A 24,669-nucleotide genomic window follows, 5' to 3' on the forward strand; every position below is an offset into this window, starting at 1 on the left:
GCTGTCAGTCATCATCTAAATGGTGCATTATTCATGGCAATGCCTCTACTAATGAAAGCTCCATTGCCAAGCAATCAGTGCACTTTTTATACTGGTATGAAATGCAGTTCTCCTTCAAATTTGTGTTCTTGCAAATGTCCTAATGAATCCAAGATGAAAAGCTTGACAAAATGTACCTTTGTGTTAAAATCTCTGTCAACGTGTTGTTCAGAAAATACTCTGTCTTTGTTGCAGTTGAAATGGATCACCTCCTGCTTGCTTGTCGTGACCACCATCTGTCAGTTTCACCCAACTTTCCCCCTCCCGCGCATACAAACATACACGCACGCGCACACACGCACACACACACATTCTTTATATAATAAGAAAAATGTTGTAGAAACTGAGGAGGCCGAGAGGCATCTGTAGAGAGAGAAAAAAAGTTGAGTCATATCAGACTCGATGTTAATTCTGTTTCTCTCTCTCCCACACTTGCTGAGATTCTCTAGCACATCTTCTGTTCTTTAGTTCAGATTTCCAGCATCTGCACTAGTTTGCTTATATAATTTTATAACTTCCACCTTCAGAACTTATTGTTGCTCATATCTTAGTATTATGTGCAGACTTTGTGTGATGAATTTGAGTCCTATTAGCTGAGTTTAAGGGAAAGATAGTGATGTAGGGTTATTTACTGTTCCAGTTACACTCAGATTGAGGCAATGGTCAGGTGACTGGAGTTTGAATCTCAGCACAGATGATGAAATTTGAGTTCAGTTAATAAAAAAAGCCTGGAATTAAAATCTAGCCTAATAGTGACCATGAAATCATTGGCTATTGTCGTTAAAGCACATGAAGTTCCTTAATGTCATTTAGGGAAGGAAACTTCACTATCCTCAGCTGGTCTGATCTACGTGACTCCAGAGCCACAGCAATATGTTTGGCCCTGAAATGTTCATCGAAGTGACATAGTAAACCACTCCTTTATATGTAACTTATACCAAGTCTGCTGGCATTGATCAAGGCACTGGAAATGATCATAGCATATGCAGCCTGCAAATTGCTTCTGTGGACCTGTGCCAAAATTCAAACAACTATCCCACCAACTAGTTGGGCAACAGGCAGAAATTGTAAGGTATGGTTGAGAATAAGCATTTTCAACACACCACAATTAATATCCTTCAGTTTGTCATGTCCCGCTGACAGGTCAGAACTGCCAAAATGCCGCAGTATCGTAGTGACAGTCAGGGAGTTGTTTGTTGTCTTGGAAGTCCTCAGCATTAACTTCAGACCTCATGACAACTTACAGTATCAGGTAAAATGTTGTAAAGGTAACCTTCTCCTGATTAATATTCACCACCCCCAACGCCCCAGCAGTTGATTCAGTTCTCCTATTTGTTAATCACCTTGGAGGATACATTGAGGGTGCTGAAGGCACATAACACACTTTACATTGCAGACATCATTGACCATCATCAAGATGGACACAACTTCTAGACTAGGCTTATGACAGATGGTGAGGGAGTGAACAAGAGAAAGAAATGTGTATAACTTTGTCCAAACCTACCTATCTGTTTCAGATGTTTGTGATAGTACTAGTAGGAGTGACCACAACACAAACCTTGTGGATCTGAAGTCCTGCCTTCACATTTGAGGATACCCTTCATTGTGTTACATAGCATTACAACAGTGCTGAGTGGGATAGGTTTCAAATAAATCTGGCAGCTGGGCATCCTCGAGGTGCTGTGGGTCATCAGCAATAGTAAAATTGTATTCAGACACAATCTAGAAGTTCAAGACCTAACATACCCTCCAATCTGCCGCTGCTATCAAGCCAGGAAATCAATTGTGGTGCAGAAGAGTGCGTCAAGAGTAGCAGTGGCCATACCTAAAAATGAAGCTGAAAGATAATATTACTTGCATACCAAAAGGCAATATGCTGTCGCACATAATTAAGTGATGTTAACAATCAACAGATCAGAAGCATGCTCTGCTTTCCTGTTCCATCAAGTCACACGTGATGGTGAACAATTAAATAACTCAGAAGCAGACTCCACAAATATCCCCATTGTTAATCACGGTGGAGCCCTGCATGTGGCTCGGTGGCACACTGGTTAGCACTGTTGCCTCACAGCGCAAGAGACGCGGGTTCAATTCCCGCCTCAGGCAACTGTCTGTGTGGAGTTTGCACATTCTCCCCTTGTCTGCATGGGTTTCCTCTGGGTGTTCTCGTTTTCTCGCACAGTCCAAAAATGTGCAGGTTAGGTGAACTAGCCATGCTAAATTACCCGTAGTGTTAGGTAAGGGGGTAAATGTAGGGGAATGGGTCTGGGTGGGTCCCTCTTCGGAGGGTCGGTGTGGACTTGTTGGGCCATAGGGCCTGTTTCCACACTAAGTAATGTAATCTAATCTAATCAAACATTACAATCAAAAACAGACAATCTATCTTGGCTTCCTAATGTGCCCAGTCTTTACTCCCATGATATAAAGAAATGGGTGAAGGCACTGGGTACTGCAAAGATTATGCACCGTGGCAATATTTCTAAAGACTTGCACTCCAAAACTAGTTGCTTCCCTAATCAAGTTGTTTCATTATAGTTACAATGCTAGTAACTACCCAACAATGTAGAAAATAGTTCAGGTATGTCCTGCCCATTTTTCCAGTTCTTCAGTTGTCTGTATTACCTCTAATTGTTTCTGTTCTGCTTTCTAATCTTTATCTGACCTTTCTGTTGATGTGCTGATTTGTCACTGGCCCAATAATCTTAATCTTATTCTTTTGTTCTTACTCAAGGCAGAGTTTGATTTTTTTTATATAGTGGTTTTAGGGTTGAGAGATGTTGACAAAAGTGGAGCTGAGACCACAACCATGTTGGCTGTGATTTTATTGAATATTGGAGCAGGCTCAAAGGGCCAAATAGACTGCTATTGTTCCTGTATTCCTAATACGGTGTGGAATTTTAAAAAAGTTTTATTATACCTCGTGTGATTCATTCTCTTTGATCTGGTATTCGAGTAGCTTTTAAAAAGTAGCTTGATTTATGATTGAAAAGATTTCATTCTGGTATTTTCATTTTAGAATGACTCCTTTGACCTGTCTGAACACACCAAAAGGAAAATGAGGGCGCAGCGTCGTGAGCAACACAAATACAGAACACGTGCTGCTGTGGAGGAACTAGCTCAATTTTTTCATGAAGAAGCAGAGGAAGTTAGTTCTGAAGAGGTTCGTGATACAAGTTATACTTTACCTCTCTGATTTAGTATAATACAGTAGCTTATGTTTAAGTCATTGCAAAATTCGATTTGTACTAAATTCTGGAGGGCTATATTGAAATTCAGGAAAAGATAGAAGAAAGAAGATTGAGCATAAAGCAAAATTTATTCAATAATAATGAATGTTAAGTAATATATATTTGAATGCATATTTGACCTGTCAAAAACAGTTTGCATTGTAATTTGTCATGTAAAATGTGAAATATTTGTGATGAGTCAACATTTTTTCTTTGGAGGTTGTGTGTGTTTGGAATCTCCTGTCTTGAAACAGTGGATGCAGAAACTTTAAGCATTTTTAAGGCAGAAGTAAATTATTCAAAGGGAGGAAAGATAATCCAATAGCCCAGGACCTTATTGAATGACTGAGCAGGCTTTGAGGACCGAGTAGCCTACCCTTGTTCCTTGTTCTTGTGGCACAAAAATAAAATTGGAAAGGTGGCCCAAGCAAGGCAAACTAGGACAATTAGGATGGTATCAGATCTAAGGATGGGGCATACAAATTAGCCAAAGAAAGCAGCAGGCCTAAAGATTGCTCGCAGTTTAGCTTTCAGCAAGGGAGAACAGTATGATTGATTCAACGGAAAAACCAGAGTGAGAGAGTAAGCTTGCAGAGAATATACAATCAGATTGTAACAGCTTCTATAGGTATCTGAAGAAAAAATAGTTGGTTAAGACAAGTGTCAGGTCCTTTACAGTCAGACTTGGGAGTTTATAATGGGAAACAAAGAGTAGGCAGATCAATTTACAAGCATATTTTGGTTCTTTTTTCACAAAGGAGGACACAAATAATGACTCCAAATCTTTGAAAAACACATGGTCTAATGAGAGAGAGAAATGATGTTGGGAAAATTGGTATTAAAGGTCAAAAAATCACCAGGCCTTGATAATCTATGTTCCAGAGTAATTAAGGAACTGGTCCTAGAAAGGGATACATTGGTGGCCATCTTTCAAAATTCTAGAGAATCTGAAACAGTTTCTATGGATTGGAGCGTGGGTAATGTCACCATATTATTTAAAAATGGGAGCCGAGAAAAAATTGAGGAAGAAAATATAGACAGGTTAACCTAATGTTGGTAGTGAGGAAAATGTTAGTCCATTTATATATATTTTAACATTTAACAGCAGAGATCTTGGAAAAAGTGACTGAATCAAATGGAGTCAGTGTGGATTTATGAGAAAGAAACCATGTTTGACCAGTCTTCTGGAATCCTTTAATATGTAACTTGTACAGTTGATTGGGGGAGTCAATGGATGTGGTTTGCTTGGACTTTAGGAGGCTTTCAACAAGATCCCACAAGAGAGATTAGCATGTAAAATTAAAGCCCATGGGATTGTGGATAGTAAACTGACATGGATAGGGAACTGGTTAGCAGATATGAAGTAGAGTATTTCCAAGGTAAGCAGTGACTAGTCGGGTATGACAGAGATCATTGCTCACACCCAGCTATTCACATATAATACATATATGAGGGAACTAAAAGTAGTTTATAATCAATAAAGCTGAATAGGAAGGTGATCTGTGAGGGGGGTACAGAGATCCCTTTAGTATGGCTATACAAGTTGAATGAGTGGTCAAATGCATGACAGATAAAAACATAATGTGGATCAATATAAAGTTACTCATTTTGGGATGGCAGATTATCTGACATGGATTAGGAAAGGTGGAGCAAGACCTAGAGGTCCTAGTACATGTTGCTGAAAGTAAGTATGCAGGTGCAGCAGAAGGTGAAGAAGGCTAATGGAATGTTTGCCTTCCTAACAAGAGGATTTGACTACAGGAGCGGGGATGTCTTGCTGCAATTGTACAGGGCTTTGGTGAAACCACAGTTGAAGTATTGTATGCAATTTTGGTCTCCTTATCTGACTCAGGATGTTCTGGCTATGGAGGGAGTGCAACAAAAGTTTACCAGGCTGATTGCTGAGATGGCAGCAACTGATGTATGAAGAGAAACTGAATAGGTGAGGACTATATTCTTGGGAGTTTAGAAGAATCATTGGGGCTCCTCAAAGGAACTGATGCTCCTGTTGATTGGGGTCACAGTGTGAGAATATATGATAGCCCATTCAGCACTGCGGTGCGGAAAACTTTCTTCAGCCAAACAGTGGAATTCTCTGCCACAAAAAGCAGTTTAGGCCAAAACATTCAATGCTTTCAAGAAAGTGATAGGTATATTTCTTAGGACTAAAATGATCAGAAGGTATGGGAAGAATGTGGAAATAGGATACTGAGTTATTGGCTGAACTTTTCTGTATCTCTATGTTTGTAACATCGAAGTTGATTGAATTAATAACAAGTCTCCGTATTGAGACAGAAGAAAGCAGATGTAAAATATACTGCTGTTTGTCAGTGGATATTTGGCAGAGAGTTAAAGAAAGCCAAGTAGGCCATTGACCCAATCTGTCTCTGCTGTCACTTATGTTCTGCATGAGCCAACCCCATTTTTTTCCCTCATCTAATGTATCACTATAACCCTCTACTTTCTTCTCCCTTAATTTGTTTGTTTCTTTAAGTGAATCCCGTAGTATTTGCTTCACCCACTTCCTGTGATAATATATTCTTTGTTCCCACTATTCTTTGGCTAAAGTATTTTTCTGAATGACGTATTAGATTTCTTAGTGATTATGTTATTTGTTAGCCTTTTGGTTAATTGTTTCCCCTCAGTAGGAAGCATTCTCTTTACAACACAATCAAAATCTTTCACAATTTTAATTATCTCATTGGATTAGCCCACAGTCTTCTGAAAAACCCCACTCTTTTCAGATTTTGCTATTAAGAATATTTCTGCTATCTGCTATCATCCTTGTAAAGCTACTCTGCACACACTCTAGTGCCTATGTATCATTTTTATAATATGGTAGCATGCAGTATTCTTTCTGGTGTAACCAAGATTTGAAGCACGCTAAGCATAACTTTTCTTCCTTCCTTGTCAGTTGTCATCTCTAGGAATAAAGCTTAGTGATTGGTTTACCTGTGTTTTCAGTGCTTTGCTAACTTGTGGAGCATTGTTAACAATTAGTTTATTTGCACTTTGAGACCATTTTTCTGTATTATACCTGTAACCAAGCTTCAAGTTATCTAAGATCCCTACTATCAAAATGTCCTACCTCACATTTCTCTGCATTGCAGAATTGGCAAATAAATTTCAATGTACTTAATGCCTTGTAATTTGTTGCAGTCTTCCATGGGGTTGGCTATCACCCTCAGCTTGGTGGTGTCATTCACAAATTTAAAAAATTTGTTTTTAATATAAATTATGAACATCATTTACCTGGCACTGATCACTGTAGAATATTACTACACACCCTTTATCATTGTGCATGGCTGCCCTTTAATCCCACTCTGCCAATTATCCATCTCATAATTCTGCACATTCTAGCTTGTCTGATTTAACAAGACTATAGAGCTAATGTTTTTTAAAACCTTTGGAAAACAGGTAACATGGAACAGTATTTTCCAAAATATTGGGATTATGTGGATTACTAATTACACTATAAAACGGTCAGTCAGCCTATGAAATCTGTTCTGCCATTCAATGAGATCATGGCTGATTTGATAATCTTCAACTTTACTTTCCTACCGTTTCCCCATAACTCAGATTCCCTTACTGATATAAAAAAATCAGTCTACTTCAGCTTGAAATTCCTTAGCCAGGAATTCCTGGAGAAACTCATCAGGCCTGGCAGCATCTGTGCAGAGAAAGCAAAGTTAACATTTGAAGTGCAGTGAACCCCAGTCATTTCTGAAAAAGGGTCACTGGACTTCAAATGTGAACTTTGCTTTCTCTGCACAGATACTGCCAGACTTAATGAGTTTCTCCAGCAATTTCTGTTTTTGTTCCAGGACTTCTGTACGTGCAGTTCTTTGTTTTATTGAAAAATATGAATGTACTCAGCTTTAATGGTCTTTTGTGGTAAAGAATCCCACAGACACACAACTCTCTGCAAGATGAAATTCCTCCACGTCACTGTTTTAAATGTGCAAAACCTTATTTGAGATTATGTCCATAGTCTTGTACTCTGCAACAAGGGGAAACAACCTTTCTTCATGGATCCTGTCAAGTTCCCTCAGAATCTTTTGTGTCTCTGAACAGCCTCCAGTGCCAGTAAACCTTCCCTCAGATAAGGGCACAAAACCATTCAGTCGTCTTGCTGTTGAATGATTGTATAGTTTTAGCAAAACTTCCCTATTTCGTACTCCATTCCCTTTGAAATAAAAGTCAACATTCCATGTACCTTTCCTATCACCCACTGGACTTGGATGCTAGCTTTTTATGATTCATGTTAGAGCACTTTCAAACCCCTCTGTAGTTTGGTACAATCTTTCTCCATTTAAATAATAATCTGTTGTTCTTCCAAAGTGCACAACCTCACAATTTCTCACTGTACTGTACTCCAGGTTTTCATCCACCTCGCTTAACCTGTCTGTATCCCTCTACAGGCTCTGACATTTTCAGGCACTTGCCTTCCCACCTCTCTTTGTCATCTGCAAACTTGGCTCGAGTACGTTTAGGTGAAAGTGAGGACTGCAGATGCTGGTTATTAGAGTCAAGATTACAGTGATGTTGGAAAAGCACAGCAGGAATAGCTCTTGCCCGAAACGTCAATTTTCTTGCTCCTCAGATGCTGCCGGCCTGCTGTGCTTTTCCAGCACCACTCTAATCTTGATTCTAGTACATTCACTTAGCTCATTCAAGGCGTGTATTTATTGTAAATAATTACGACCCTGTTACACACCTCTGATCTTGCTATCCTAAAAATGTCCCCTGTTATTCCAACTCTCTCCTATGTTAGGCAATGCTCTACACATGTTAATATACTACTTCATAACCATGGGCTGTTAGCTTACTAAATAGCCTACAGTGAAACTATCACTCTATTTTAACAGACAATCAATTGTCGATGTATAATTTACATCATACTGCAAATTTTTGCTGTTAATTCTGTTACCATTGAGCCTTCCACTATCACCTGATTAAGGAGCGTCGCTCCGAAAGCTAGTGTGCTTCCAATTAAACCTGTTGGACTATAACCTGGTGTTGTGTGATTTTTAACTACATAGCCTAGTGTGTGGTACCTTTACGAATGCCTTCTGAAAATCCCACCTTAATGCATTCACTGTTTCCCTTTGTATCTATCCTGTTTGTTACCTCTTCAAATAATTGTATTAAATTTGGCAGTCATGTTATCCTTCATGAAACCATGCTGATTGTGCTTTATGATACATGTGTCTAAATGGTCTGCCATAGCATCCCCGTGAGGATCAGTCAACTTAGCTAGCTGATATAGATTAATGCCAATGAGCTGATTCAATTTCTGCACAGGCTGAAACCTCTCCTTCTCAACCTCTTTCCTCACTTGAGCCATGGTAACTCTGGTTAAGCCACTAACAGCTGTCTCTCTCTCATGAGAGAGCTGCCCTTTGGTCTGGTAGTACTATGGTGAGTTTATTGTATTGAATTCTTTATAATAGGCTCAAACATTTTCCAAATAATAATTGGCCTCCCGTTACCTATTCTTTTTTTGTCTCTTCCTTTTTTCTAAATAAAGATGCTAGTGCTATGTTGGCTAGTTTCAGTTCTTCTGTGACTTTTCCAGAAGCTAAGCATTTTGGAAAATTACAACCAACGCATTCACACACACTGCAGCTGCTTTTATCCTGGATGCCTCCCATCTAATCCAGGGAACCTATAAGTCTTTGGTCCGACTCATTTCCCAGGACATTTTCCTTTGTGACAGCTATTATACTTATTTTGTCTTCCCCTTTTACTTGAGTATTTAGTAATTTTGGAATGTTACTTGTTTAAAGTTTGTGAGAAGATTTGTAGCTCGGGTGCTCATTGTTATGGTTCTGTTCGTCGAGCTGGGAATTTGTGTTGCAGACGTTGCGTCCCCTGTCTAGGTGACATCCTCAGTGCTTGGGCGCCTCCCGTAAAGCGCTTCTGTGTTGTTTCCTCCGGCATTTTAGTGGTTTGTCTCTGCCGCTTCCGGTTGTCAGTTCCAACTGTCCACTGCAGTGGCTGGTATATTGGGTCCAGGTCGATGTGTTTGTTGGTAGAATCTGTGGATGAGTGCCATGCCTCTAGAAATTCCTTGGCTGTTCTCTGTTTGACTTGTCCTATAATAGTAATGTTGTCCCAGTCAAGCTCATGTTGCTTGTCATCTGCGTGTGTGGCTACTAAGGATAGCTGGTCATGTCATTTCGTGGCTAGTTGGCGTTCAAGGATACGGATCGTTAGCTATCTTCCTGTTTGACCTGTCTTCAAGGAAGACAGCTAACGATGCGTATCCTTGAACACCAACTAGCCACGAAATGACATGACCAGCTATTCTTAGTAGCCACACACACAGATGACAAGCAACATGAGCTTGACTGGGACAACATTACTATTATAGGGGAAGCCAGGTAGGGCACTCATCCACAGATTCTACCAACAAACCCATCGACCTGGACCCAATAGACTGGCCACTGCAGCAGACAGCTGGAACTGACAACCGGAAGCGGCAGGGACAAACCATTATAAATGCCGGAGGAAACAACAACACAGAAGCGCTTCACAGGAGGCACCCAAGCATTGAGGATGTCACCTAGACAGGGGACGAAACGTCTGCAACACAAATTCCCAGCTCGGCGAACAGAACCACAACATACTAGTTTTTTCTACTGTGAAAACTGATATAAAATATTCAACTCCCTCTACCATTTCCTGGTTCCCCATTATTATTTCCCCAACCCCTCTCTCTAAGGGGTCTATGCTTGTTTTTGTCTTCTCTTCCTTTTTATATACTTAAAGAAGCTCTTGCTCTCTATCTTTATATTTACTTGCAAGTTTACTTTCAAGGTTTATTTTCATTCTCATTTTTTTTTGATAGTCTTTTGGTTTGTAAAACTTTTTCCATCCCCTAGCTAACCACTAAAACTTGGCACATTGTAAGACCAGAAGATATATGAAAGAAGAAAGCCTTTTGACCTATCGGATCTACTTTGATTCAGTCATGGCTGATGAGTCTCTTAACCTCATTCTTCTGTCTTTTGCCTGTAACCCTTAATCCCCTTACCAATCAAGAACCTATCTTTCTACCTTAAATGCATTCAAGGACGAGGCCGCCACAGGCCTCTGTGGCAATAAGTTGAAGAAATTCACCTGCATATCCGTTCTAAAGGGTCATCCCTTTACTCTGAGGGTATGCCATTGGATCCTGCTCTTTTCTACCAATGGAAACATCATCTCCACGTTCAACTGTCCAGGTCTCTTAGCAATCTAAGTTTCAATCAGGCACCCTCTTTATCCTTCTAAACTCCATAGGTACAGACCAGAATCCTCAACTAATATGGCAAGGCCTTCGTCCCCAGGATCATTCTTGGTACACCATTTCTGGACCCACTCCAAAGCCAGCACATCCTTCTTTAGATACAGCGTCCAAAAACTCTTCACAGTATTCCAAATGCGGTCTATCAAGAGCATTATGCAGTCTCAGCAGCACATTTCTGCTCTTGCATTCGAACCCTCTTGAAATGAATGTTGACATTGAACTTCAAATCTGCCAACTAAATCTGCATTTTAATCTTCAGAGAATCCTGAACTTGGATTTGTGCTTCAGATTTCTGAAGCCTTTCCTAATTTAGAAAATAATATATGTCTCTATTCTTTCTACCAAAGTGCATAACCTCACACTTTGCCACATTGTTTTCTACCTACCGCTACTTTGCCACTCTGCTAGCCTGTCGAAGTCCTCTACAAGCTTCTCTGTTTCTTCAACATTACTTGGCCCTCCAACTATCTTTGTGTCATATGCAAACTTAGCAACAATACTTTCACTTCCTTTGTCCAGATCACTAATGTATAATGTCAATAGCTGTGGTCCCAACTCAGACTCCTGTGGTACTCCACTGATCACCAGCTGATATACTGAACAAGGTCACTTTATCCCTACTTTCTACCTTCTGCCAATCAGCCACTCCTTTGTAATTTGCCAGTAATATGCCCCTAACAACATAAGCCATTACTTTATTTAGCAGTCCTTTGTACAACATCTTGTCAAAGTTTTTCTGGAAATCCAAATAGATTATGTCCGCTGGCTCTCCTTTATCTAACTTGCTTGTTACCCCCTCAAAAAATTCTAATAGATTTGTTGGGTATGCCTCTCCTTAAAGAGGTTTTGCTGATTCAGCTCTATTCTGCCATAGATTTCAGAGTACTCAACAATATCATCCTTAAGAATGGACTCTCAAACATTACCAATGACCACGGTTGGGCTGACCTGATTATAGTTACTGTCATCTGCCTTCCTTCCTAAATAGGGTGTTACTTTAGCCATTTTCCAGTTCTCTGGGACCCTCCCTGACTCTGGTGATTCCTGAAACATCGCCACCAATGTCTCTACAGTTTCCTCAGCTATCTCCTTCAGAAACCTGGACTGTAGTGCATCTGGTCTGATTGATTTATCAGCCTTCAGACTCTTCCGCTTCCCCACAACCTTCTTATGCATGATGGCCACTGCGCTCACTTCTGGCCCTTGAGTTTCTTTAAGTTCTGGTATGCTGCTTGTGCCTTCTGTGAAAACTGATACACGGCATCTCCTCAGTTCCTCTGCCATTTTCTTGTTCTCCAGTACTATTTTCATATTAAATTACAGCTAGCACTTGGCCACCCATTTTACTAGCTTTACTATGCTTATTGCAGGTTATTCATGTCGTCCTCACTGTTTACTCCTCCTCAAGTTTGGTACTGTTGGCATGTTTTGAAATTTTACTGTATTCCAAATTCCAAGATAATGTGTTCTTGGTGACCTTGGTTTCATTGATACCAATCAATGAAAGTAAACTGGCAGGTGCAACAAGCAATTAGCAAAGTCGATGGTATATTGGCTTTCACTACAAGAGAATTTGATTTAGAAGTAGTGATGCCTTAATGCCATTATACAAGGTTTTGAGAGATCACATGTGTTAGATTATTTACAGTGTGGAAACAGGCCCTTTGGCCCAACAAATCCACACCGACCTGCCGAAGCGCAACCCACCCATACCCCTACATTTACACCTTTACCTATCACTATGGGCAATTTAGCATGGCCAATTCACTAATCTGCACATCTTTGGACTGTGGGAGGAAACCGGAGCACCCGGAGGAAACCCACGCAGACACGGGGAGAACGTGCAAACTCCACACATCTTGAGTATTGCTTCTGGTTTTAGTTACCCTATGTAAGAAAATGTATACTTGCTACAGAGGGAGTGCAGTGGAGGGTTCACAGTGCTGATGGGCAGGACTGTCCTGTGAGAAAAGTTGGTTCAACTAGGCCTTTAGTCATTAAAGTTGAAAAGGATGAGAGGGGATCTGATTGAAACATATGAAGTTCAAATGGGCTGACAGACAGGATGCAGAGACAGTGTTTGGGGAGCCTAGAATCAGGAATGACAGTCTCAGAATATGGGATAGACCATTTAAAACAGAGATGAAGAAAAATGTCTTCACTCAGAGGGTAGTGAACCTGTGGAATTGTCAAATCCAGAAAGTTTTAGAGGCCAAGTCACTGAATATATTCAAGAAAGAGATTAAAATGTGTATATTCTTTAGGCATCGAGGTATAGGAAGAAAACAGGAACATGGCATTGAAATAGAAGATTAGTCATATCATACTGAATAATGGAATAGGCTCAATGGGTTGAATGGCCGCCATCTCCTTGTTTTTTGTTTATGACTGGTCAAGTCAAATCACCAAGTGAAATCTGGATTGAAAAATTTATTTTCATTTCCTAACTATGACAGTTAGTCACTGATAACACATTTGCAAGAGCTGCAGGTTTTCTTGAGTATCAGGACAGAAGTTTGTCAAAAATAAATGAGAAAAATGGAATGTAGAAGACAGTTAGAAAGATCTCTGAATATGCAGCACAATGAAATTTTAAATTGTTTTCTAACACATTCCATCATAGAATGAAAGGGAAATAACACCCCTATCTCAACACCTCAAGTTTGAACTTAACTGACTCCTTGTAATTTAGAGGTCTGTACGAGAAAAGGTCTGTTTGGTCCATCAAACCTGCCATGGTCAAAACCAATCACCTCTAACTATTCTAATCACATTTAGCTGTGATTGGTCTATAGCATTGTATACCTTGCCATTGCAAATGTCCATCTAAATATTTGTTAAAGGTTATGAGGGTTTCTGCCTCCACCATTCTGGCAGGCAAAGGGTTCCGGATTTCCTCTGGGTGGAAGGAAAGTTTCCTCTTATCTCTTTGAAGCGTCCTACCCCTTGGTCATTGGGCCCTTCAAGGGGAAAAGGTTCTTCCCATCTACTGTTGACATCACAGGATTGCTCTTCGCAGTGGAGGAAACTAATAACTTGCCAGTAATTAACAAAGAGACCAAGGTAGGTGAGGACCTGGAAACAACCATTATTATGGAAGAGGTAGTATTGGGCAAGCTAATGGAACTAAGGATAGACAAGTCTCCTGGCCCTGATGGAATGTAACCTGGCGTATTATAAGAGATGGCGGGAGAAATAGCAAGTGTACTCGTTGAAATTTTCTAAAATTCGTTGGACTCTGGGGCAATTCCAGCAGATTGGAAAACAGCAAATATAACATCACTGTTTAAGAAGCGGGGTAAACAAATGATGGGGAATTATAGACTGGTTAGCTTAACCTCTGTAGTGGGGAAGATGCTTGAGCCTATTATCAAGGAAGAAATAGCAAGATAACTTGATAAAAATTGCCCCATTAGACAGACACAGCATGGGTTCATGAAGACTGGTCTTGCTTAACAAATCTTTTGGAATTCTGTGAAGACATGACAAGCAAGGTGGGCAACGGGACCCAGTGGATGTGGTGTCCCTAGATTTCCAAAAGGTCTTCGAGAAGGTGCCACACAAGAGGCTGCTGCATAAGATAAGGATGCATGGCTTTACAGGTAAAATATTAGTATGATAGAAAATTAGGTGACTAACAGGAAGCAAAGAGTGGAGATAAATGATTGCTATTCTGGCTGGCAATCAGTGACTTAGTGGTGTGCCGCATGGATCGGTGTTGAGACCACAATTATTCACAATTTATAGAGATAATTTGGAGTTGGGGACCACGTGCAGTGTGTCAAAGTTTTGCAAATGACACTGAGTGGCAGAGCAAAGTTTGTGAAACTTTGCAGAGGAATATATGAGTGGGCCAACGTCTGGCAGGTGGAATGCAATGCTAATAAATGTGAAGTTATCCATTTTGGTAGGAGTAACAGTAAAAAGGATTATTACTTGAATCGTAAAAAGTTGCAGCATGCTGCTATGCAGAGGGACCTAGGTGTCCTTGTGCACGAATCACAGAATCACCACCTCAGAACTTGCTGCCTGTCCGCCCAACTTCGTATTATCGGCAAACTTTGCCACAATGCCCCCAGTCTCCTCATCCAGATCACTAATATATAAAATGAACAGATGCAGCCCTAAAACTGAACCCTGCGAGACACCACTTATCACTAGCTGTCATTTGAAAAAGAACCTTTTATCCCAACACTGTGCCTTCTGCCAGACAGCCAATCCTCAATCCATTCAGAAAGATCGTCAATACGCATAATCATCATCTTAGGTGCCACGTATAACTCCAACCTGCAGTGAGTTTGGAGTCCAGTTGATTTCTATTTTGTGAGAGCTCCTTGTTGCCGCACCTGGTCAAATGTGGCCTTGATGCCAAGGACTGTCCTTCTCGCCTCACCTCTGGCATTCACAGCAAAGAAACCAATCAGTAAGTTTATGGTGTTACATAAATTTTGGGATAAAAAAGTTGAGAAGGGTACAAACCGGCTGATCAGATGATCTGATCAGTGGCAAATAGAATTCAATCTGGATAAGTGTGAAAAGATATACTTAGGCAAGGGAATGCATGATGAACAGTAGGACTCTGGGAAGCACCAAGGATCTGAGGGATCTTGATGTGCGTACTCACCAGCCCTTTAAGGTAGTGGCACAGGTAGGTTAAGATAGCATACTTCCTTTTATTAACCAAAGAATAGAGCTTAAGAGCAGGGAAATTGTGTTGGACTGTATGAAAAGTTGATTAGGTCACAGCTAGAGTACTGTATGCAGTACTGGAATCCACATAGAGGAGGAATGTGACTGCACTGGAGAGGGTGCAGAAAAGATTGACCAGGATGATGCATGGGCAGTACAGTTTTAGTTAAGAGAATCTGATAAACTGTTTTTTTTTGCTTGGAGCAGAGGAGACTGAGGGTGGATATGATTAAGATGTATAAGGTTATGAGGTGCATATAAGAACATAACATAAGAACTAGAAGCAGAAGTTGGAGTAGGCCGTCTGACCTTTGAGCGGGCTCCGCCATTAAATAAGATCATGGCTGATCTTTTCGGGGATTCAGATCTATTTACCCATGCTCTCACCTTTATTGTTTAAAAAAAAATCTATCTTAGCTTTAAGGAGGAGGTGGGGAGGCTGCAGAAAGATTTAGACAGTTTAGGAAAGTGGTCCAAGAAATGGCTGACTGAATTCAATGTGAACAAGTGTGAGGTCTTGCACTTTGAAAAAGGAAGGCAGGCGTGGACTATTTTCTAATCGGTGAGAAAATTCATAAAGCCAAAGTACAAAGGGATCTGGGAGTGCTAGTCCAGGATTCTGTCACGGTTGACTTGCAGGTTGAGTCCATGGTTAAGAAAGCAAATATAATGTTATTATTTATCTCAAGAGGGTTGGAATGTAAAAGCAGCAATGTGCTATAAAGCTCTAGTTAGGCCCCATTTAGAATACTGTGTCCAATTCTGGGCCCCACATCTCAGGAAGGGCATACTTGCACTGGAGTGTGTCCAGTGGAGATTCACATGGATGATCCCTGGAATGGTAGGCCTAACATACAATGAGCGGATGAGGATCCTGGGATTGTATTCATTAGAGTTTAGAAGGTTGAGGGGAGACTCAATGCGCCAAATGGTCTGTCTTCCACTCGTATGTCTTAGAGTCTTCATCTCCGCTCCAGACATCTCTGCAGGCCCCACTTGTCTGGAAGCTCCTACAGTGTTTAAGTTTGACAGCATCCAGGGCAAAACAGAGCTTTTGATTGGCGCCACATTCATTCTGTCCTCCGTCAACACTCAGTAACAACAGTGCATGCTATCTGTAAGATGCACTACAGAAATTCAGCAAAGGGTCTTAGACAGCACCTTCCAAACCCATTATCACTATCATCTAGAAGGACAAGGACAACACTACCTGCAGTTTCCCCTGCAAGCCACTCACCATCCTGACTTGGATGCATATTGCCATTTCTTCAATGTCATTGGGTGAAATTCCTGGAATTACCTGCCGAGTAGCATTGAGAGACTGCCGACAGCATATGGACTGCAGCAGTTCAAGAAGGGTGCTCAGCACTACCATCTCGTGTGAAACAAGTACTGGCACAGCCAGCACTGCCTATGTCCGTAAATGAATTTTTTAAAAACTGGAAGCAATTTGAGTCCTTTCCAAGTCAACCAATATGAACATGTTACAATTCTGAAAACCTAAACCACCTTTGTTCTAATAATCTATAGATTTCTGACTAGACTCTCCTGGTTTGGAAGATTCATAGATGAAGCCCTTTCTACTAATGTGACTGTTTCCCTGAATTCCTCAGATAAACCAAACTTGCTTCTAAAAGGAATCATGGTGTCTTCTGGACTAACGTTTGAACAATGTTCTACTATTGACCTCAGTGTTGATGCTGCTTGTCATGAACTCTCCATGTAAACAGCTTTCAGTAAACATCTTTCCGTGAACCCCACCGGGATCTGTGGTGACCCTCTTTCTGACAAATGCTGGATTTGGTCCCTGTTCACAAAGGACTCTCTGACCTTTTTTGTTCCCCCTAGTGAAAATCTTCCACAGTAGTGGCTAGCACCCACCTTGCTCAATTTGTAAGCCAATACATAAAAATATTAATATGAATTGTACACATTTAATTACAATTATCCACCTTTCTGTATAGTAACTTGTCTAATGCTTTCTTAAAATTCTGTTAAACTGAAACTGCTTGGAATCAGGTTGATTTGATGAAGGCTAGGGAATTTTTTTAATACCTGAGGCTAGATATTAGATTTCCTGCTAGGTATGTTTTCAGCAAAGGGGTCTGTATAAGAGTGTGGAACTCAGCTCATCACCTTCCAATCCACACCTGAGCTCAGCCCTATTGTATGGATGGTACTGCTATGTAAATTAGTAGTTAAAAGTCAATTGAGCTTGTTAAAAGCTCAGCTGACTGCTTTGTTACAGTATGCATATCATAATATGAATGTTATGCATTTCGGTGGAATTGGGCAACCTGTTCTTTTCTTACCAGTTTTGAGTGCAGGAAGAAAGACGAATGCGACCTTCAGAGGGTGTCCATCATACATCAAAATGCCCCATTTTTTATTCCCTGCACAGATGTCAAAATTGTTTTCACAAGCCCACTGCACCCACCACCACCACGTAACTGCCAACAAATTTGCGAAACCTTTTCTCCATCCTATGCCCCTTGCTTATGTTGGTCTGAGATCTATTTGGACCCCTCATCCTAGGGCTGCTTGCAGTCCCAGTTGCAACCGCTACAGAGCTCAGATGCAGCTGAAGTTATTGGTTATTGAGGTTGGCTAGCACTCAGGAGGGTAAAACTTCCTGCTACTGAGAATTGAATGGCTACTGATCCACTAATTCAGCCCTGCCTGCAGCACCTTATGACTGCGAGATAAGTTTGTTCTGAGTCTATTGCCTTGTCGCCAACTTTGTTTTTGGGGATGGGGGTCATGTGAGCTATCTCCCTAGTAGATTTTTTTCCCCCCGTGTGTGCAAAGGTTTAACTCATAATTAAGTCAGTGAAACTGCTAAAGCTGTTGGTGGGTAGCAACAAGAGAACTTGGATGTGGTGGTTCAGTGGTTAGTGATGTTGCCTCACAGCACAAAGAACGTAGCTTTGATTTCAGCCTTTGGTGTCTGCGTGGAGTTGGCACATTCTCCCGTTTCTGCATAGGTTTCCTTAAGGTGCTCCAGCTTCCTCCCATAGTTCAAAGATATGCAGCAACAAAAACAAATTGCTGGAAAAACTAGGCAGGTATGGCAGCATCTGTGCAAAGAAATAGATATAGGTGCAGGAGTAGGCTCTTCGGCCATTCGAGGCACCGCCACCATTCATTATGATCATGGCTGATCATCCACAATCAGTATCCTGTTCCTGCTTTATCTCCATAACCCTTGATTCCACTCAGAATCAGTTCTGAGAAAGGTTTACTAGAACCAAATGTTAACTCTGCTTTCTCTTCAGATGCTGCCAGATCTGCAGAGTTTTTCTAGTAATTTCTGTTTGTGATTTCCAGCATCTGCAGTTCTTTGGGTTTTTTTGTTTACCAAAGATGTGCAGGTTAGGTGGATTGGTCATGCTAATTTGTCTGTAATGTCCAGGGTTGTGTGGGCCGGTGGGTTAGCGATGGTAAATGCGGAATTACGGCGATAGGATAGAGGAGAGTGGAATGCTCTTTGGAGTGTTGGTGTAGACTTTGGGCTGAGTGGACTCTATCTGCACTGTAGGGATTCTATAATTCTGTGATCCTATTAGAACTTTGGCGTCTTGGGAGATTTTGGTGATAAAATTTAAACAAATTTTCAAATTTACATTGAAGTAATGAAGCAATATTTATAAATATGTCTCTTTAATTACAGGAAACTAATTCAGCAGAGGGCAGTGGCGGCTCTTCAGAGGAATGGCAGAGTGAAACTAACAGCTCAAGGTAAGGCAATTGCTTCGCTGTATTTTTTAAGTACACTTTTGCCTTTTAGGAAACTCAATTATCTGAACGAGATGGGTGGGTACTATTTCGTTCAGATAATGGAGTATTCGGAAAATCGATTAAATGCCTTTCCTCTAGGGCTCGGAGTTTACAAGTCTGCTCGCAGTTCATGAGACAAGGCAGCGCACAGTGGACGAGACACCGCCCACACCCCCGTCCAACACAGCCCCCTAACCTGGTCCAACCTTCCCCTCAGTACAAAGCGCGCAAGCCCTGACCCCAACACAGCCCTACTGTTGCCCAGCCGTCCAGCCCCTAACCTGGTCTCCTCCCCCCCCCCCAAAAAAAACAAAGCGTGCGAATCCCTGCCCCGGACCGACCCCCATCCCGTGCCCCCTCTCCAGCACAAAGCGTGCGAGCTCCTGTCCCCTGCACAGACACTTCCATCCCAGGCCCCTCTCTGGGGCAGGGCATCCAGACTGCACACCAACAACAAGATTGCTGTTGCTGCAGCAGCCTTTGTGGGGTTAGTATCCAAATGGCGCACAAACACAGCCATAGCCACAAGCAGAACTTCTTACTGCAAATTTTTAACAGGTTCCACGTTTGCCCTGCACAGGACAATTTTGGAGAGATTATTCCTGAGAAGGAAGTGGGGTGGGGTTAGGGTACATCCCTCTGTACAACTCCAGGGAAAGTGTTGGGGGAAAGAGAGAGAGAGAGAGAGGGGGTGGGAGGTCAGTCATTTGGAGATTGTGCCTGTTTAATCACTATAAATAAAAGACGCGATCACTTGGAAATGTGTTTTTGATGTAATGTTTCTATCGGGACCTCGAGATCTCCTTCGGATAATCCGATATTTGGATAATTGGTATTCAGATAATTGAGGTTCCCTTGTGCATCCATTTGTGTTGACAACAGGATTAACTACTTCAAAATTTACAAAAGAAGTGAACTGCTGAAGAAGGGTCACTGGACTTGAAATGAAAAGTCTGCTGTCTCACCACAGATGCTGCCAGAGGTGCTGAGTTTTCCCAGCAATTTCTGTTTTTATTTCAATTATATTTTTGTCTCTTTGTGGAATTGTGGGCTTTGCTGGCTACAATAGCATACATTGTCCATCCATAGTTGACCTTAAGATGGCGGTGAGTTGCTGCCTTACATTATTGCAAACTTTGACTGCATCTGTTTCAAATGTTCAGGATTGGCATTGGAATCAAGAATGTACTGCAATGTCACCAAACACAGGAGGGATTAAAAAAGGTTTTTGCACTCTGATTACTTCTGTATAAATGCTGCTTTATGTGGACATCCTTTGTGACCACGTACATCTTGCATTAAATTATACGTTTAACATTGTAAAACACCTGCCGTGCTTCAATAGATTTAGCAAATAAAGCTCACATTAAGTTACTTAGTAATGTTAGAACATATAGCCAAATATTTAATGAGAGATAACCAGCTTCTACAGAGTACCTTTAAAGGAGGATAAGCAGTGGAGAGGTTTAGGGAGGAAATTCCAGAACTTAAGTTGTAGGGAACTGATGGCACAGCTGCAGTGGTGGCATATTAAATTTGGGGATGTGCAAGAGGGCAGAATTCAAATTGCACAAAGATCTTGAATGTCTGTAGTACTGAATGAGGTATCGAAAGTACAGATGGGAAAACGATGGTGAAATTTGAAAACAAGATTTTAAGATTGAGATGTGGAGACACGGGTGCATTTGAGGAAAATAAGATTTGGCAGCAGACATTTGAAAGAATTTTGATTTTCAGAGAAAAGTAGATAGGAAGCTATGAGAGTGATTCAGTAACTCCAGGTTTGTGGCATATGGATATAAATCCTGATACCTATTTGCTTTCTATTTAATCTCTTCGCATTAATCAAAGACATTTGGTGGCTGGCCTACTAAAATAAAACAGGAAGTCTTGCATTTATATTGTTTTTCACCGCCAAATATGTTCCATATGCTTTAGAGTCAATTAAGCACTTTTGAAATGCAGTCTCTGTTGTAATCTATAAAGTTGACAGTGAATTTGCATATGAAAATCTCGCACTAATGGAAATCTGATAATAAACAGTAGACTTTTTGTTTTGATAATGTTGATTGAGTGTGAACTATTAACCAGGAAATTGTGCATAACTCAAGCAGAAAATGCTGGAAAGCTCTCTCAGCTTATGCAGCATTTGTGTAGAGAGTGTTCACATTTCAGTCACATGACCTCATAAGAATTGGGAAGAGTTAAGGATGTAATAAGTTTTGAACAAAGGATGGATGGGAAAATCACAAAAGGAAGGTTTGTAATTTGGTGGATAACGGGAAGCTTGGTTTATGACAGATTGGGCAAACTAGGTCATATTTTATAGAGTTTTGAAGGTTGAGAAATGATTTCATTGAAGTCGATAAAATGCGTGAAGGGTTTAGGTAGGATAAATGCAATTAAGCTGTTTTCTCCTGTTTGGGGAGTATCGAACCAAGGGTCATAATTTAAACATAAAGTGGATGCCATTTAGGACTAAGAGTAAGAGAAATTGTTTTAACTCTGACAGTTGAGAGTCTTTGGGATTCTCTACCGAAGAAGGATGTGGAAGTTTCACCTTTGAGAATGTTTACTATAGCGGCTAATATGTTTCTGATTAATAATGGCATGAAGGGTTTGGAAGATAGTATTGGTTAGAGATCCTGAAGTCGTTGATTATTCAGTTTTATTTGGCCAAGCTGACTTGATGGGCTAAATATCATACTCTTGTCTGTGTTTCTAAAAGGTTAGTCCTTCAGGTCTGAAGTGAATGGAGATGGGGCAACAAAGAAACAGATGATATGACATTAGTCGGTGTGCTGATAATTGAAAGAACAAACCTAAACGAGCAAAAGACAAGAAATAAATATGTTTGTCTGAAATTAGCTGGTTTCCTAATGCTTACAGTGAACCCTAGTGTAACAGTGTTGTAGACTGAAGGCAAGTATCAGAGTGAAAGCAAGGTGAAAAATTGAAATGATAAGCCACTGGAAGCTGTGATTTATGCTGGCAGGCAGAATGGAAATGTTCCACACAGTCAGCTGGCACTTATTATCCCCAGATGTGTTAACAGTGAATGCAGTTGACTAAATCAAAAGAAGTTTGTAAATTGCTGCTTTACCTGGAAAGGCTTTTGGACCAAAGATGATGCAAAGGGAGGAGGTGAAAAGGTAGCTGTTGCATCTCCCTTGTTTACACAGAAAAGTGCCAGGGGAAAGGGATAAAGCATTTATTGAGGAGTGGACCAAGGTATCGCAGAAGGAAACATCCCTTCAACATGTTTTTTGATAGTAATAACTCATTCTGTGGAATAGTGTCATGGGATCTTTTAGATCCAGCTGAGAGGACAGACTGGTTAAAGGTCTCATTCAAAAAGACTGTTCTTTTCAATAATTTTTAATTATGAGTCTAACTTTCTAAATATATGTATGCCATTGTACCCACCTGTATATTTGCTAATATTAAAGCTATCTTGTTAGGTGCGGGACCCATACCCATATCTGGATTTACCTGTAGTCTTTACTATCTAAGAGTGCAAATCTGTGGATTTGAAGATAATACCTCCTCCACATTGCAGGTATACTTGGAGGAGAGTGTATTTGCTGGAAATGTGGAAGATAACATGCTTGGAATGCAGACTTGTTCTCAAAATATGTATCCTCTTTATAACAGTATCCATCAACTGACCAAACCAGCCCTTATTGTTGAAAACATGTTTTTGTGCTGGACTTATTGACTATGTTCAGGTCAAAACAAGATTAGTGCAAATCCTGAGGCTTTATTGGTGTCCAAGTACAATTTATGTGCAACATTCTAACCACATTGGTATGTGCAAATAATGACATGGTTTATCTTAAACTTGTAAATCTAGTAAGTTTGAAAGACATGTATCAGTAGGAACGTATAAGATATGTACACATACACACATATATGAACAAAAAAAAGCTGTCGGGTAGCCAGTCATCTTTTTTGTAAGTGTTCAAGGAAATCTTTGTTTCATTATAGCAAAAAGATATTACAAGAAATAAACTATTTCTTCTCTGACATGGATGGAAGTTGAATTTGTTCTTATTTGCAATTTCTGTTCTAGCTATGAATAGGAGATGAATTAATTTTTATTTGTGTTTAGTGATTCTTCAAGTGAATATTCAGATTGGACAGCAAATGCAGGAATTAATCTTCAGCCACCCAAAAGGCCAACCAGACGGCGAGTTCCACTCATTATGAGCAGCTCAGAAGATGAACAAGATGATAAAGTTAAAGCATCATGGAATCAAAAGTTGAAGAAACCTAAAGGAAGACCACGGAAGGTAGTTGTAACTTACTTTTTTAAAATTTTGTGTTGGGGCATGCTATTACAGTCAGGTCCCTACCTTTGCCTGTGATAATTCTTAACCACCTAACACTTGCTCAGATTTTGCATGACAAATAATTGGTTAAGGTTCCGAAGTGCATCATGTCCCTGGAATCTTCATTGAGAGATCCAATTTTTTAGGATTTGTTCACCACCTTCACCTGAACACAGCTGCACTGTTGTTATAGGAGTGAAATATTACACGTTGCAAACCTGAAGTAAGAGCAAAACATTCAAGGTTTGTGCGAAGATTTGTACCTCGGGTGCTCGTTGTTGTGGTTCTGTTCGCCGAGCTGGAAGTTTTTGTTGCAAACGTTTCGTCCCCTGGCTAGGCGACATCATCAGTGCTTTGGAGCCTCCTGCGAAGCGCTTCTTTGATGTTTCTTCCGGTATTTATAGTGGTCTGTCCTTGCCGCTTCCGGGTGTCAGTTTCAGCTGTCCGCTGTAGTGGTTGGTATATTGGGTCCAGGTCGATGTGTTTGTTGATGGAGTTTGTGGATGAATGCCATGCCTCTAGGAATTCCCTGGCTGTTCTCTGTCTGGCTTGCCCTATGATAGTAGTGTTTTCCCAGTCAAATTCATGTTGCTTGTTGTCTGAGTGTGTGGCTACTAGGGATAGCTGGTCGTGTCGTTTCGTGGCTAGTTGGTGTTCATGTATGCGGATTGTTAGCTGTCTTCCTGTTTGTCCTATATAGTGTTTTGTGCAGTCGTTGCATGGTATTTTATAAACTACATTAGTTTTGCTCATGTTGGGTATCGGGTCCTTTGTTCTAGTGAGTTGTTGTCTGAGCGTGGCTGTTGGTTTGTGTGCCGTTATGAGTCCTAAGGGTCGCAGTAGTACCAATGGACCCAATATACCAACCACTACAGCGGTCAGCTGAAACTGACACCCGGAAGCAGCAAGGACAGACCACTATAAATACCGGAAGAAACATCAAAGAAGGAGGCTCCAAAGCACTGATGATGTCGGCTAGCCAGGGGACGAAACGTTTGCAACAAAAACTTCCAGCTCGGCGAACAGAACCACAACAAGAGCAAAACATTTTAAATGCTCAGGTGTTTTCATATTTGTGGAGAGGGAAAGCCTGTTTGGATTTCAGGTAAATGATCCTTCATTAGAATGAGCTGAGGCAAAGATTTCTGCTGAAGGTCATCACCTGGAAACATAAACTCTGTTTCTCTATGGATGAAGGTTTGTGATTGAGCTGGAAGTTTTATTTTCAGACGTTTCGTTGCCATACTGAGTAACATCATCATTGAGCCTCTGGATGAAGCACTGGCCTGGTTTCTATTTGTGTTTAGGTTTC

The 24,669-nt window shown here is 40.8% G+C and overlaps 1 protein-coding gene across 1 annotated transcript in view; it reads left to right on the forward strand.

Annotated features, from left to right (window-relative positions):
- LOC132821169 (bromodomain and WD repeat-containing protein 3-like) overlaps positions 1–24,669 on the forward strand; it is a 231,047-nt gene that overhangs the window by 110,714 nt on the left and 95,664 nt on the right. The window contains exons 21-23 of the mRNA XM_060833782.1: positions 3,056–3,199; positions 18,920–18,987; positions 23,138–23,318. Coding sequence (XP_060689765.1) covers positions 3,056–3,199; positions 18,920–18,987; positions 23,138–23,318 — 393 coding nt within the window. The remainder of the gene's footprint in view (positions 1–3,055; positions 3,200–18,919; positions 18,988–23,137; positions 23,319–24,669) is intronic.

This window comes from Hemiscyllium ocellatum, chromosome 12 (genome assembly GCF_020745735.1).
Source record: "Hemiscyllium ocellatum isolate sHemOce1 chromosome 12, sHemOce1.pat.X.cur, whole genome shotgun sequence".
Classification (NCBI taxonomy): domain Eukaryota; kingdom Metazoa; phylum Chordata; class Chondrichthyes; order Orectolobiformes; family Hemiscylliidae; genus Hemiscyllium; species Hemiscyllium ocellatum.